Source organism: Martes martes (genome assembly GCF_963455335.1).
Source record: "Martes martes genome assembly, chromosome: 16".
NCBI classification, from domain to species: Eukaryota; Metazoa; Chordata; class Mammalia; order Carnivora; family Mustelidae; genus Martes; species Martes martes.
Window position 1 is genome coordinate 63,479,624 of NC_137904.1, and position 14,866 is coordinate 63,494,489.

Genomic DNA, 14,866 nt, shown 5'->3' on the forward strand with positions numbered 1-14,866 from the left:
GGGCTTTCTTCTACGCTCCGACACCAGCATTCACATCTGCGATTTCCGGGTCGGCCCCCTGTCCGTCCTTGTGTCGGTTCTAAGTCGTCAGCTTATTTCCGTGGCGAGCCCCGAGCTCTAGTGCTGACACTGTCCACACCGGGTGGTGATGGCAGTATTTCTGACTTTCGGCCCTGAGCTGGAAGGGTCCGGGTTGCTGTCCCCACGGGAGCCACACCAGTCTGCCGCCCTGCTGGAACAGGGCTCAGGACGTCTACTGTAATCCCTGCGGTTCGGGTCCATGCGGCGTCCCCTCGGGGCCTGGACGGGCAGTGGGTTTCAGACGTGGCCCCCGTGCCCCCCAGGGTGGCAGGAACCAGAAAGGGATCTTTGCTCACCAAACACACTGACCCGTGACCAAGAACTTCGCTCAAAAATCCCGACTTGAGTTGCCCATCTAAGCTGAGAAGTGACATCGCGGATTCACGTGTTTGGTCGTTTGCTGAAATATCTCAGGTGCCCAGAAGGCGTAGGGCTGGCCCTTGGCCCGAACACAGTTCTGCTGACTCACGCGTAAAACACATTCTGAGTGTCCGGAGCAGGGTGTTTGTTTTGAACTAGAACATGTTCTTTTAACAGAATTAACACTGTGTATGGTGGCTAAGTTCCCAGGCTGGCCCCACAGGAGTCTTGAAACCCAGGTCGGTGCAACTGTGAATTAGTATTTCTGTGTGTGTATCTACAACGAGGAAGCACGAAGTCCCTGAGCAAACTTAGGGACACAGAAGTGCGCCGCGCCGTGGCTCCGACCCACCAGCCGGGTGAGCTCGGCCACTGCACCACCCCCTCCCCACCCGCCCCTTCCCCAGAGTCAGGGCGACCCCCGCCTGCTCGCCAGAGCCCAGTAGGCAGTCTCTGCAGGAGGCCAGAGAACGTGCATTTTCAGCCTCACAGGCAGCCTGCGAACAAGTGAATCTGGCCGTGTTCCAATCAGCCTTCACTTACGGACTTAAACGTAAATTTCCTGAAATAGTCACAAGTCATGAAACATTATTTTCCTTTTTACTTTTCTCCCCAACCGGTTAAAAAAGTATAAAAACCATTCTTCCTTTGCAAGGCATCCGAAAGCAAACAGCCGGGCCGTGGCTTGCCCGCGCGCAGGACGCGTCCTTCCTGCCCCTGCAGGGTCCGGCAACGTCCCCTGCTGCTCCTTCTCGGGACAGGGAGGCCCGTTCGTTCAGCCGGCAGCGCTCCGAGTGCGGCCAGCGTGCGGGCTTCCGGGCCACACCGCCGCGGGAGAAGTCAGCGCAGAAATGCCTCTGACTTTGAAGCCAGTCACCACACGGGGCGTCTCCGTCCCTGCTCCACCTCCGCTGCGGGGGAACGGTGGACCCAGGTCCTTGGCCCGGAGCCAGGTCCTGTCCGCGACTCCCCTCTGTCCCTCGGCCCTGCATCCTGGCCTTGCCCCCCAGACCAGCATCCCCCTGCGCTGGCTCCCATGGGCTTCTCCTGACCGGCCTCCCCATCGCCTTCATCGGGGCCTCGTCCTGACTGTGTCCTGCCTCGTGACTCGTGTCCCCGTGCCTTGTAGCCCTGCCGTGCAGTACCGCCTGTGTCTGCGGCTGTGAGCCCACTCAGCAGCCCCCTGCCCACAAACACGCTGGCCGCCAAGAGAAGAAACTGTCGAAACGGTCACAGAACTCGCAGAAACACAGCCTCTGTCACGTATCAGATGGAACCAACATGAGAAAGAGTCAAGTCACATGTCATCAAGGGACCTCTGAGAGCTTTCGTCGGAAGGTTTCTGTTGTCTACGGCACATCCCTGTCTCCGGGGCCTTTGACCGCATGTGCCGGCAGAGGCGACAGCAGGTTTGGGCCGCGTCACAGGGCAGGTGCAGGGTCCTGCCTGGGACGCGGCGCTGCTCTCTGATAAGGGGACACCCTCCTGTCCTGGGTGCTGGCAGGGAAACGTTTCTCGGTAGCTGTGAGGACGGAGAATGTCGTCGGAGGCCACGTCAGGCTGGAGAGCACAGCAGCACAGGGAAGAGGCAGGGACTGTCCTCTCCAGGCTGCACCGCGTGGCCCCTCCTGCCTCTACCCTGCCTGCTATCTTCCTCCAGAGAGCTGGCAGCCCCTGCCTCCTCGCTCACAAGTTCTGACTCCCCGAGAAAGCTGAGCGTTGTCTGCGTGTCGGTCAGAATTCTGAGCCGGGCCGGAGCTGATGGAACCGCTTTGAGCACGTTCCCTGAGCCCGCACTCCCGTCCACCGCACGCCTACGAGGTGGCCCGTCCACGCACGCCTACAACGTGGCCCCACCGAGTCCCGTGGCTCGCAGCTCTCGCCTACTCAAAGACAAGTTTTTCCTTCATTTCAGCCAAAAGACGGTAGTCTCTCTAGCCTCACTGGATGTTGCAGAAAAGGTTTTCAAAACCATGACAACCTAGGGACGTCCATTATCCCCACCTTCTCTGGAAACGCTAGCCCCTCCAGGTCCCCTCGCGGCCTCTTCCCTGCTCTGTCGCCGCAGGCACTCACGGTGGTCTCGCGCACTGTGCCACGTGTCCAGGAATGAATTTGGGCCCGGGCTTCCCTTGACCCCGCCTGGACCCCCGCAGCGCCTGAAGCATGCCAGCCTGATGTCAAGGAGCTGTGCCGGGGCCCGGTCTCCACAGCCCCCCGCCTCTGGAACCCCACGCACCTGACTCCCCAGCCGTCTGGCCTGACTCCCACGTGGGCCCCCCGTCGGTCCTCCCTGTCTCTGGGTCCCCCCCACCCCAGGGCCGGTCTCAGCACGCTGTGTGCCAGGACCCTCGCTCAGATCCTGCCCGCATGTCTACCAACTACCAGGCTTGTCCGATGGCAGCCTCGCACAGAAGGCTCTGTGAACACCGCACTTGCCGTCAGCTCCCGACTCAAGGCCTTGCGCCTGCAAACAGCCCGCACCTTCATCATCGCCCTCACCCCGTGCCACCGCTGCCCTCTGCCCTCAGGCCGGACGGTGGCCCCTGAGCGAGGCACGGACAGCCTCTCTGACTCACCGCACGGCCTCTCCAAACCAGCAGCACCTCGTCCTCCCTGCTGGTGACATTCTGCATCCCTGCGGGGGTAGGGCGGGGGGGGTCCCTGACCCCCCCACGACGGGAACTCCCCATCTTTATCACTCGGTGTTGGTGAAGCTGCCGCTTCCTGCTCTGTGAGCTGCAGGCCGCCCTGATCCTCACCCCGTCGGCGTGCCCAGAGGTGGGAGCGGGAGGGGTGCAGAGAGCCCCTGATATCAGGGGTCCCCGTGATGCACCCCCCTGCCCCGCCCCATCAGTCACCCTGCTCCACGCCCCGGGTCCTGGGGGCAGGGACGGTCACTCTGCTTCTTCGCAGGAGCAGCCTGTGGGGCGAGGGGGTCGTTTCTGTTCTGGGGACTCGGGAGCGGACCGCGGCGGCCGTGAGTGCCTCACCCCAAAAGCACCAGCTAGCCGTAGTCAGAGACCTGGCCAAGGGGGGACAATCACGCCTTCGCCAAGTTTTGTGACTGTTGATACCACCTGAAGTGTCCTCCCCTGTGACAAAACCCAGCCGGAGGTGGGCGGGGGAGGGGAGGGCGGGATTCGCACTCTCGCTGGCCTGGAGCCTGTGCCCGCCCGGCTGTGCGCCCAGAGCTGGGCCCAAGTTCCTACTCAGAACCGGGGGGTCACGGGCACTGCCCATACCGCTGGAGGAGGAGGCCTGGCGAGCAGAGCTGACTTCCCACTGGGGCCCCTGGGGATCCCGCTCGGCCTGAGGCCGCTTGTCCCTGTTGCATCGTGACTGGCCCAGGAAGGAGCATCTCCTCCCTCACTCTCCTCGTCTCCCTGCGACCTTGAGAAGTCCTAACAGGAGGCCTTCACGAGCCCCCAGCAGCCCCGGGGGCCCCACAGCCACGAGCTCCGAGCACGAAAAGCAGAGGGGCGGGGAGTGCAGGGCCCCATCCATCAGGAGCAGGGGGAGTATGGTCGTCTCCAGAGGAGCTGCACGATCCTGGGGGAGGCTTTACAGCCCATTAGTTTGATGTCTCGCAGCCGGCCGGGGAACGGCGGTGGAGGGAGGACGGCGTCGTTTCCCGACGCCACATCCGTTATGTTTTTATGGCCACAGCCCTTGATTAAAGGCCATTATTACGTGTGTCTCATAGGGGCACTGAGGACCATGGCGGACGGGATTATGCACACCGGGTGGCTGCCCAGTCTAGGCGGAGCTCCGGCCTTGGGGTCTCCGGCCAGAACTGCTCACGCCTCCCGTGGGCAGAGGGAGGAAGGCCCTGAAGGGGCTCCGTCGCCAGGGGCAGCCCGGCAACGGGGACGGCCAAGGGCAGTGTCCCCAGGCCTCGGGCGCCAGTTGCCGGACGGGGCACAGGCTCTCCGCATCAGCGTTGGGGACCCCTGAGACCCGGAGCGAGCGGCAAGCTCCAGCTTCTCCGTTCTCCGCGCAGCTCGGCCAGCCCGGGGGACGTCTGAAGTCCAGAGTTGGCCACAGAGCTCCGAGCAAATTTTCTTACATCTTATGCTGTTTGGAAAGCGGTGGCCGTTGCTCTGAAAAATAAATGAAAAGCCATTAGTTACAATCCTTTATTACTTTCAGTCTAGACGTGGAAATAGGTCCTCCGCGCTCATGATGAAGGAGTTCATGAGTGGCAGACGCAGGCGTCGTGTCGGAGCATTTAGCAGCCCAGAAGGCTCCCCTTGGGCATCCCACGCCCCCTCCCCCGGGCTCCAGCCTCTGCCGGCTCCTTTGCAACCTGGCGTCGGGTGGGCAGCAGCTTTAAGAGCAGGACAGCGAGGCCGAGAGCGCGGCGGCCGGACTGGGGGACAGTGACATGCACAGACCACTTCTCTGCGCCCGTTTCCTGTTTTCACCAGCAAATACTTACACCATTTGCTGTGGCCAAGACCCTGGCAAAAACTAGAGCCTTTTCCTTCTCTGTTGAGTCACAGCTGTTAAATCAAGGCCAAAACCTTCTGCAAGGAAAGCCACAGACGTGATAAAAAATCAACGTTCTGGTGACGGGCAGGAACAGCCACCATGTCCCCTGCTTCCCCGGTGCAGGGCGTGCCTCCCCTTTGCTGGTGCTGGTCTTGTGCCGCCACAGCCCCGTGCGCCGTCCTCGTGCTCACGCCAGAGGCACCGCTGAGCCAGGGTCCGCCTGGTCGGGGGTCCACTCCTCCACAGGCACGCACGCAACGAGGCTCCTTAGCACCACGTCCCCGTCCTCCCTCCCCCCAGGGGTTGTGACAGTATGGCGGGGTCTGTCATCTAGAGCACGCCCCCGTGCTGCCCTCTGTCCTGTGGTGGCCACACTTCGGGGGAGCTGAGCCCAAAACGTATGGAGGGGGGTAGACTGCACGCTGTGGCTGTGGTGAGTTTGAAGACCCTTCCCAAGAGCCTCCGGGTCAGTGGTGGTGATGAGTCCTCCTCGCCCCCCACGGGGGTGGTTCTCCTTTCCCTTCCGAGCGCGCTGACCCCACGAAAGTGACTGCCCGGTCCCTGTAGGTCATGACCCCGCGGCCCTCACGCAGGTGACGTGGGAGCCACGTCTTTACGGACACGGTGCTTTCGTGGTGTGGGGCACAGTTCCTGTTGGCGGGTGCTCCGCCACGACGCGACAGTGGACTTGGAAATGCTCCCAGAGTCTCTGGGCTGATGTTGCCAAACAGCTTCCTCAGACTTCGGTCGTAGATCCGGACGGTTGTCCTACAGCCGTGGGGTCAGGGTCGAAGGTGGTCGCCTGTGCCCATCTCTGAATAAAGCGTGCGGGGAGGCAGCGTGCATTGCTGCATGGGTCGCTCACCCTGACACGGGCTTCCCTCCAAGCGAGGGTGCGCTCAGCTGACACCTCACCGGCCGACGTCCAGATTCATGCGGAGCCCTGGTCCCTCGAGGGGCCCCCGTCCCACGCCCTGGGCCATGAGGCCCACGTGAGCTGCCATCTGCACACACGCCGGCACTGGAGCAGAACGCTGATGGCAGCACCCGACGCCTCACGGCCTCCCCTCCTGGCCACGCAGCCATGCCTTTCTGCATGGTCGCCCTGAGGCCACCTCAAGAGAGACGGGCTGCCCCCACCCTGCCCCGCAGCAGCAGGTGTGCGGCTGTGCGGGCGTGGCCCTGCCCGGCGTCCAGTCTGCCTCTGATTGGAGCGCTCCGGTGCGACCCGCTCCGCATGCAGGGCCGCGTCCATCGGAGACGCTCTGTGCTCCGACAGCACTCATGATGCTTGAGGTCCTTCACCAGCGCGAGAGGGGCTGCGCTCAGACTGGCCAGGCGGCTGACCTGCGGTCTCGGCAGATCCAAATAATGCTCTTTGCATCGCTTTCTGTGGCCGAACACACAGTTGTCGATGAACTGTCCAGCTTCCCCAGATAAAAAGGATGCAGTTCCGCGCTGCTGCCTCCTGCTCGTCGCGCCATCCGTGGGAGCAGGACCCTGCCTGTATGTGGCCCACAGGCTCCCCCCGGCAGTGAGCGAGGGTGCAGCATCCACACTGCGCTGCCCAGTCTCAGCCGTGGCTCACGTGGCCTCTCCCAGGCCTGCCATTCTCCTTCCTTGCCTGCACTGACCCTGTTCCACGGCCCCTCCCCCCAGAGGCCTGCACCCAGCCCCACCTGCTCTGTCCCCTGGGTCTCTGAGCTGCCCCCCTGTCCTCTCTGACTTGCACACCCAGGTCATGGTCGTGCCGCTTCTCCAAACGCTCCGTGCATCCCCATCACCTCCGTGACGGTCCGTTGTTGGCTCTGCTCACTTCCCTTCAGGAAGGTCTTCGCAGGAGAGCGGTCCTGCTTCCCCCCAGAGCCCCCCACATGCCACTTCCATAAAGCCGTCCTGGCTCCTTGCCTGCTGACCCCACTCCTGACAGAAGGAGTCACCTTTCCCAGAGCCACCACAGTGGCCGTGCTATAGACGCGGTGTCGGCCCGAACCTCAGATGGGGGCATTTGAATCCTTCATCCTTTGGACACTGGGCCTCATTGTCCCTCTGTGACACCCAGGATAGTGCCAGCGGCTGCAATCATGAGGGTTAAATAGGGCTGAGTGGACGCCTGGGTAAGGCCCTCGGTGACATTTTTTCCTTCATGTCTGGGATGCACCCTGTCCAGGCTTACGTCCTGTCTCATCTGCCATGGTGTCTGGCTTTGCAGACGGGACGTTGTGTAGCCTGGTGGGGACCTGGAGGGCTTGGGTCACGTCACGCACACCCTTTGTGATTTCCTGGGAACTCAGGACAGTACTGCATGTGGTCACAGCCCAGAGCACACCCTGAATGCAAGAAAGGTGTATATAGGACTCCTGTCCAACACTCGTGGCTCACGCGGGCTTCAACAGCTCCTGGGAGTTTGGGCATAAAATCGAGTGGTCTTCGGAAGCGAGGTGGCACTGTCCAGTCAGCCAGGGCTTCAAGGAAGGCGAGCCTTTTCTAACTCACTTTTTCTTCTGGAAAGAGCCAGTCTCAGAAGATGAAGTCATCAAGCCTGTTTACCAGCTGGGATCCCTGAATTTCTGGGCCCCTGACCAGAAAACAGAAACAAGCCTCCCCTAGCCCCAGCTTTTTAAAGTGTCCGTCCCCAGCAGCAGCTAGGTCTCCGGAAGCTGGCCAAGTACACGGGCAGCTGCCTATTACTGAAACACCCCGTTTCTCTTTCCTAGGTGTTTCCTTCAACAGTGTTTACACTCAGATTTGGAGAGTCTTACTACATCTGGCTGCAGATCCCTATCCAGATGTTTCCGACTTGGCCATGAAGGTGCTTAACAGCATTGCCTACAAGGTACGTGTGACGGCGTTCCCGGGTGAAGCCCGCGAATCTGCGTCTTAGTGACGGATATGCACGCGGAGAACGCCAGGCACCACCAGGTCTACACCATGGTGTAGAGACATCCGACAAGTGCTTCACAGCGTACCCCGGCCTCTGTTTACGGGTAGCTTCAGTTGGGGCACCATCCTGTGGTATTGGGGTGCCAGGGCGTTAGGTAAGGGCTGCCATTAGCCTCATGATCCTCTCGGGGTCTGTGTGGTCTGTAGTGATGCCTCCTTCGTTCCCAATACCCGTGATTTGTGGCTCCTCCCACTCACAACTATTCTGGCTAAAGGAAACCTTGAAGAACCAGCTTTTGGTTTCGTTACCATTTCTTTGTTGCTTTTTATGTCTGATTTTATCAGTAGCTCAATTTGTCTTCATTACCCCCTTCCTTTTGTTTAGTCTGAGTGTAACTTGCTCTTCTGATTCCAGTCTGTTCAGATGGAAGCTGTGGTCATTACCTTTGCCTGAAACTGTGTGACACACAGAGCCGCCTCGAGACCTTCTTTTCTCTCTGAGGCCTAGGACGGCCTCCTGGCCGTGGTCAGCACAGCCGTGACCCGCGTGTTCATCGGCGGCTGTGGTCATCCTCCCCCCACCCTTGGTTATCCTGGTCATGATGAAACCATATTCAGCTTATATAACTTTATTTTTCAGTGACTTTTATGTAGTTAACCTTACTAAAAATCAACTTGAATTATTTAAAAATATGATTTGAGTGCCTAATTTTAAAATTTAACAACTATAAATTCATCGCAGTAGACCTGATGTCAGTATGTCAAATACATTCCTCTTAGGAATCTCTCTCTAGTATGTGAAGCCTAGAAACCATGTCTCCATGTTCTTTTCGATTACATGTCAAGTGTGGAGCCGTAAGCCAGAGACTCCCCTCACTCCGCTTCACGGTAATTAATGCCGTGTGTATAATCGCTCTTGCCAGGCAAAGCCACGCCAGCCGATTATAGCAACCGGAAACATAGCCTTTCATACCTTCAGAACGGCACTCATGAATAGATACTTGAAAGGGGCGGGTGGCTTTCTGCCTGCTGTGCTGATCTAGACTGACAGACACGTCCCAGTGCACGCGGCTGGCACGCCCAAGGGCACGCCCAGGTGGAGGGACAGAGATCAGGGTGGGCCTCCTCCGGAGTCCATGCTTCCCAGAGCCTTGCCCAGGCACGGCACAGCCTGTGTGTGCCAGCGTCTTGGTGTACGTCGTGGGTGTGTCTGCGTGTGTTCACTTTTAAGAGCAAACACGGCTACTGAAGGATTTGGAAGCATAAACATGAAGGAAACATTTTCTTGTCCTCAATTTAATTACAGAAAATGTCTTACGTTCTACTCTAGTAACCAACGAGGAGATTACATTTTGGTTTACAGAGAAATGGACCTATTTTTGATATTCAACTCTGAAGGCAGATTTTTGTTCATCATAGTCAAACCGCCTTATTACTCTGGAATACCCCGTAGGATTCTGTATTCAAATATAGAAATTGCTTCCAGCTTGGGAACCCACACAGCTCAAGAGCTGTGGCCTAATTTTGAGTATTTATATCCCCTTTCCACACAGGCTTGGGGTTTACATTTTGCCTGTAGTTTTTTGTTTTTTTTTTTTTATGGAAAATTTCAAACCATGTGCAAATACAAAGGAGAGCAAGATGACCCCCGGGAACCGCATTGGCCCCAGCCACCTCCCCCGCGCCGCTCCTGCCATCTGTAGTTTGGGGAAAACTCCAAGAAGGAAATCTCAAGCTGCCACCATTCGAATGTCAGGGTCACACATAGTAATAATCGCTACTTTTAATATTTATGGGAAAACGTATCAGCACATAAACTCACCTAAAAATTGTCCGCCCGCGACTCCACACCTAAGGAACGAGAGTGCGATCACCGGGCCTGCTGTGGGACACGCGCACCTGGGTGTGACAGAGATCAGAGGTCAGCATGTGCGGTTCGAGGCTGAATGCCTTTCTTAGAGACCGAAGGCCTGAGCGACCACGAAACACAAAGAAGGTTGGGATCGTCCCCAGAACAGCACCTTCTAAAGTGCCACGGAAAATGCGACTGAAACCCCACTCACCGTCATAGCATCAACTTCTTATGTTTCTCTTAGAAGCGTGTCATGGTGCAGGGACTCCCTCCTCCTCCAAGTTAGCAGCCCCAGCCAGCACCTGGGGAGCCCGCTGTGCTCATCCCAGATCTGATTTCACCCAGCGAGTTTGCACGTAGCCTCAAGGCCAGCGACACACAGGGCACCTGTCGCAGGCACCTCCGTCCATCTTTCCGCAGGATCTGTGGTACGCAGGTAAACGTCCTGCCTTCTTTCCACATGAGTCAAACGGCCTTCGGCTCCCGGAGGTGGGAGTTCCGGGTCGGCCTCTCCCCCTAGAATGAGCCTCTGCTGCCTGAAGGCCGCCAGCTCCTCCCTGGAAGGCCGTCAGCTGCCCCCCGCCCCGCAATTCAGAGTGCTGTCCTCGCCTGTCCCGGGCCGCCGCCCCATGTGCCCCCTGGCCTCCCTGGCCCCACTGTTTCCCGCTGCCTCCACCAGGAGGAGGGACCCCAAGAACTGTCAGGCCAGTGAGGGTCCCGGGAGCCGCAGGGCACGGCAGTGCCCGCGAACCGTCCGTGCCGAGAGGCATCTGTGTGCATAATTTGCACCTTCTCGTGCACCTGCCCGTCCCCACCTCCCTGCAGACCCGAGGTGACGGTGTCTTCTCTCAGACTAGCTTAGCTTACGAAAGTGGGTGCTGAGAGTCACTGGCCGGTGGGCCCTGCCAGGCCGGATGCCGGAAGAGCCCCAGAAGAGCTGGTCCCCTCGGGGACTCAGACCCAGTGACTCTGGGTTGGCTGCTGGGAATGTGTTTCGCAGAGACGCTGCCCTGGGCCTCCCGTGTGTCCTACACATGGACTCACAGCCACGAGGTACTGGGTGGCCTCCAGGCCCACGGGTCCCGTTCTCGCTCCATCAGCCTGTAGCGCGTCACGTCACTTCCCCCAGCTCGTCCGCGGAGTGGGGCTTGTTGTAGGTCCTGCGGGATAGTAAACGCGGTAGTCCTGTGAGCCAGAGCTGTCTCCTTCTTCTCTGTCTTCCTTACTCCGTGCATGTGCAGCTGGTCCTGGAAAGGGGCCGCTGAGACTCTCCGGCCTCGACCTGTGGCTTCTCTTCCTCGGGGCCACGGACTGAGGCTTTCCGATGCCTGTCAGTGACCATGGGCCGGTGCCTCCTGCTGGTCACCATCGCTGGTGCCACCGAGCACTCCCTAGGACTCAGCCTTCCAGATGGAGACTTACGTTCTTTTTTTTTTTTTTTTCAAAGATTTTATTTATTTGCCAGACAGAGATCACAAGCAGGCAGAGAGGCAGGCAGAGAGAGAGGGGGAGGCAGGCTCCCTGCTGAGCAGAGAGCCCGATGCAGGGCTCGATCCCAGGACCCTGGGATCATGACCTGAGCCGAAGGCAGAGGCTTAACCCACTGAGCCACCCAGGTGCCCCGACTTACGTTCTTTCTTTAGGAGCTGCAGCTTACAGAAAAATTACTTACTGGGTGAATAGACTTGGCTTTTATAGGTGTCTTGTCAGTGAGCAAGCGGCCAGCGGGCTGTGCCTCATCCAGCCCCAGATTCCCTCCGGATAATCCTCGTGAGAATCACCTTCTCCCACATGAGCCCAGGTCCCGGCTAGGAAGTCGACTGCACAGTCGCGCAGGTGCCGCACTCGCCCAGGAAAGAGCAGCTGAAGCCCGAGCCCGACTCTGTCTGGCCGCCGGGAAGTCCGCTGTCCAAGGTCATCTACGCAGCTTCCAGGCCTTTTTCTCTGCGCTGGGTCAGACTCTGTGTGCCCTTGTGAGGTGACGTGTTCCAGTGGAAGAACCGGAGAGTAAGGGGACCTGGAGACGAGCCTGCCGCAGCCCCAGGCCCCTGCTCCAGACGCCCCGATCGCTGCACAGGGCAGAGAGCAGAGACGGGCTCGTGTATCTGCATGCGCTGCCGTGTGTGTCCCTGTGAACGTTTCGGCGTTGGCCCCGGGCCCAGAGAACACATCTGACCTGAGCATTCGCTTGTAACAAAGTAATAGTTGCAGCCCTGCGAGAGCTTGGCCTATAGCCATGACCACCCCTCCCTGCGGCCGTGCTCATCTGGACTCCGCCTGCCAGGGAGGGCGCACCAGCCCCTCCAGAGGCTTCAGGGCCGCATCCTGGAGCGGAGAGTAACGGGGCCTTCACCGCGAGAAAGATGAGCAAAGGTGGAGAGTGTGCGGGGCTGACGGGCTCGTGGCCGGGCCCGGTCCTCCGTTCGGAGCCTGAGAATGCCGTTGCCCTCCTGCTGACCTCTGGCCGTGTGCGGTCCGTGTGAAGCGACGGCTGGGACCAGGGCGGGAAGGAGCCACTCCGGACAGCCACTGCGGCTCCCCAGCTCGCCACCCTGCCTCACCCCGTGCCCTGCACACAGGCGGGTCCCCTCGCGCTCATCCCTGCGGGCCTATCAAGGCCGAGTCAAAGTGTATCCAACAGATCAGAGCCTTTAAAAAAGGCTTAAAAAAAGCTTCCTCGAAGCCTGACGCTCTGTGATCGCTAGTGTGAAGGCTGTCAGCAGACCCACCGCTCAGGATTTCTAACACGGGCAGCCGCCGTGGGTGTGGATGGTGTGGACGGTATGGACATGGGGCTGTGGACACCCTGTCCGGGACGCCCTGGCAGAGGGACCAGGACCCTGTTAGTCCGCGGGGCCTCCTGAGGGGTGGCCGGCTGGCAGCAGGCCCAGGAGAGGCAGGCGGGAAGGTCTCGGGGGGCGCAGGGAAGGTGGGGGGCTCTGCTAAGGTCTGCATCTCAGCAGAGAGGCTTTCTGTCCCCCCTGCCACTGCAGAAACTCCGGGGAGACACGTGGGAGTTGACAGTTTCTTGGGTTCTTCACCCTCCTTTGGTTACTTGAGGATCGCTTGGCTCTTGGGTTTTGGGGGGAAGGGAGCTGGCCGGGTAACTTAAGTATGAACCAAAAGCAAGTTCACAATGTAACTTTTGTAATTCAAAAAAGCTTTCCTCGTGATGTTTAAAGGTGGATTATGGTTGGGTTTTCTTGCTCTTCTTTCTTGCGCGTGGTAGACTATCAGGGCGACGCTGGTGTTCTGTAAATGAACAGCCTTACAGTGCTTTTGTTTTCTGTCTGTTGGCTGAACGTAGGAGGTACAGCATCCTGACTGCTGTGGGAGGGGCCAGGGCACACGAGAGTCCCCGAGTCAGGTGGCCCTACATCGTCACCCACGAAGGTCAAGGTTCTGCTTGGCCCGGCGGTGGCGGCCAACTTTGTGACCCCGTCTGGCACTGACTGCACTCGGGAAGCCCAGATGGCCGCCTCAGCCACCACCTGTCCCGAGTGTCACCTGGGCGGCCACGGCCGCCCTTGGAGCCCTCTCAGCTGGGGTGTCCGGAGCCAGCAGGGCCCCCTGCCCAGCCAGCCCTACGTGCCCAGCAAAGCGTCCGGGAAAGGACTCTGTCAGGCGAGCGGTCAGCACCCTCATTCGCTGCGCTTCCTGGTCACGTGTTCCTCCAGCAGACGTCTGGTTTCCCGATCCACGCAAACCTGAACGACTTCCAGGAGGGCTGGTCTCAGGCTGGCTCAGATCCTTCTCTGCAGGGAGATGTCGCACACTGCGCATGTGGTGGAGGAGGCTTCCAGAGCCTGCTACCTTGTCTCCATCCACGACGTGCTGTGTCCAGGGACATGGTGTGAGCCCCTGCAGGGGAAGGCAGAAAGCAAACCCTGGGGTGCAGTGTTTTCAGCCATCCTGGGGCGGGGTTCCAGCGCCCCGACTCGCCATTGACCCTGGCGTGGTCTCGTGGCTGCGGCTCCAGGAGCGCCAGCCCTCGGGCCTCCCAGTTCTAGAAGAGCAGACAAACACAGTTGCACCTGCAGGGCCCTCCTGCCGCGAGCACCACCTCCCTGGCCAAGAGGCCCCTTCTCCAGTCATGAGGCCGTGACCCCGCAGCCGCCCGTGGCCTCGGAGGCTGCCAGCAGCTGACCGTCCGCGCCACTTGTCCCTTTGCTCTTGCAGGCCACGGCGAACGCCCGGCCGCAGCGGGTCCTCACCACATCCTCACTCACCCAGTCGGCCCCCGCCAGCCCCACCAACAAGGGCATCCACATCCACCAGGCGGGGTAAGTGGCTTGTGTCGCTCCCGTGGGCCCCTCACTAGAAGCCCTCACTGCCTTCCTCTGACCTGAGCCTGACGTCTGCCGCCCGGCAGAGGTTCAGAAGTAAGGTTCTCCACCCGGCCGGTCGGCCCCCCGCAGGCACAGTGACCAGAGGCAGGAAGCTGTGAGCAGACGTGGGCCACTGCACCCGCCCGGGCCCCGGCTGGTTTGCTTAGGGGGCACAGCTTGCCTGGGGCTCCCCCAGCTTTCTGGAGAGGTGACTCTGAGAACCTGCAGGCAGGGCCTAGAAGGGTCATCGGCAGCTGGGGTCTGGAGGCATGGGGACGTGTCGGGCGAGTGAGGACATGTTGGGCTCCTGATCCCGGGTCTGTTGGCAGCATCTAGGTGGGCGGTGTGCGGGAAGGTATTTCGTGTTTGGATAAAACGCAGCATTTCTTCTTCCCCCAACGGCAGGGGCTCCCCACCAACGTCCAGCGCCAGCAGCTCCAGTCTGACCAACGACGTGGCCAAGCAGCCAGTTGGCCGAGACCTGCCCACGGGCCGCCCTGGTGGCCCAGGCGCTGCGGGGGTGCAGTACACGCCGCACTCCCAGCAGTTTCCCCGCACACGGAAGATGTTCGACAAGGGCCCAGACCAGGTACCCTCAGACCATCCCCTGGCGCTCCTTGAGAGTATGGGGGCCACGCACCACGCCCCTCGCTGTGAGCCCAGACTCTGGAGCCCAGGACACGGGGGCCGCCGCCCCCTCTGCCCCTAGTGGGGGCTCTCACTTTGCACCAGTATCACAGCTGTCACGGGGTCCTTTCTCCTTTTGTAGTGGGGGGCTTTTGTAGTGGGCTCCCCGCCCCGGCACCTTCCGTGCAGCCAGAGTGCTCTTGGAGCTCATTTGCTTTCTCCCTTCGTGGGTGACTGGCTT

At 60.0% G+C, this 14,866-nt stretch overlaps 1 protein-coding gene across 1 annotated transcript in view; it reads left to right on the plus strand.

Annotated features, from left to right (window-relative positions):
- Positions 1–14,866, plus strand: part of RPTOR (regulatory associated protein of MTOR complex 1) — a 316,629-nt gene that overhangs the window by 269,769 nt on the left and 31,994 nt on the right. The window contains exons 21-23 of the mRNA XM_080826085.1: positions 7,653–7,771; positions 13,850–13,953; positions 14,404–14,587. Of these exons, the coding sequence (XP_080682211.1) occupies positions 7,653–7,771; positions 13,850–13,953; positions 14,404–14,587 (407 nt within the window). The remainder of the gene's footprint in view (positions 1–7,652; positions 7,772–13,849; positions 13,954–14,403; positions 14,588–14,866) is intronic.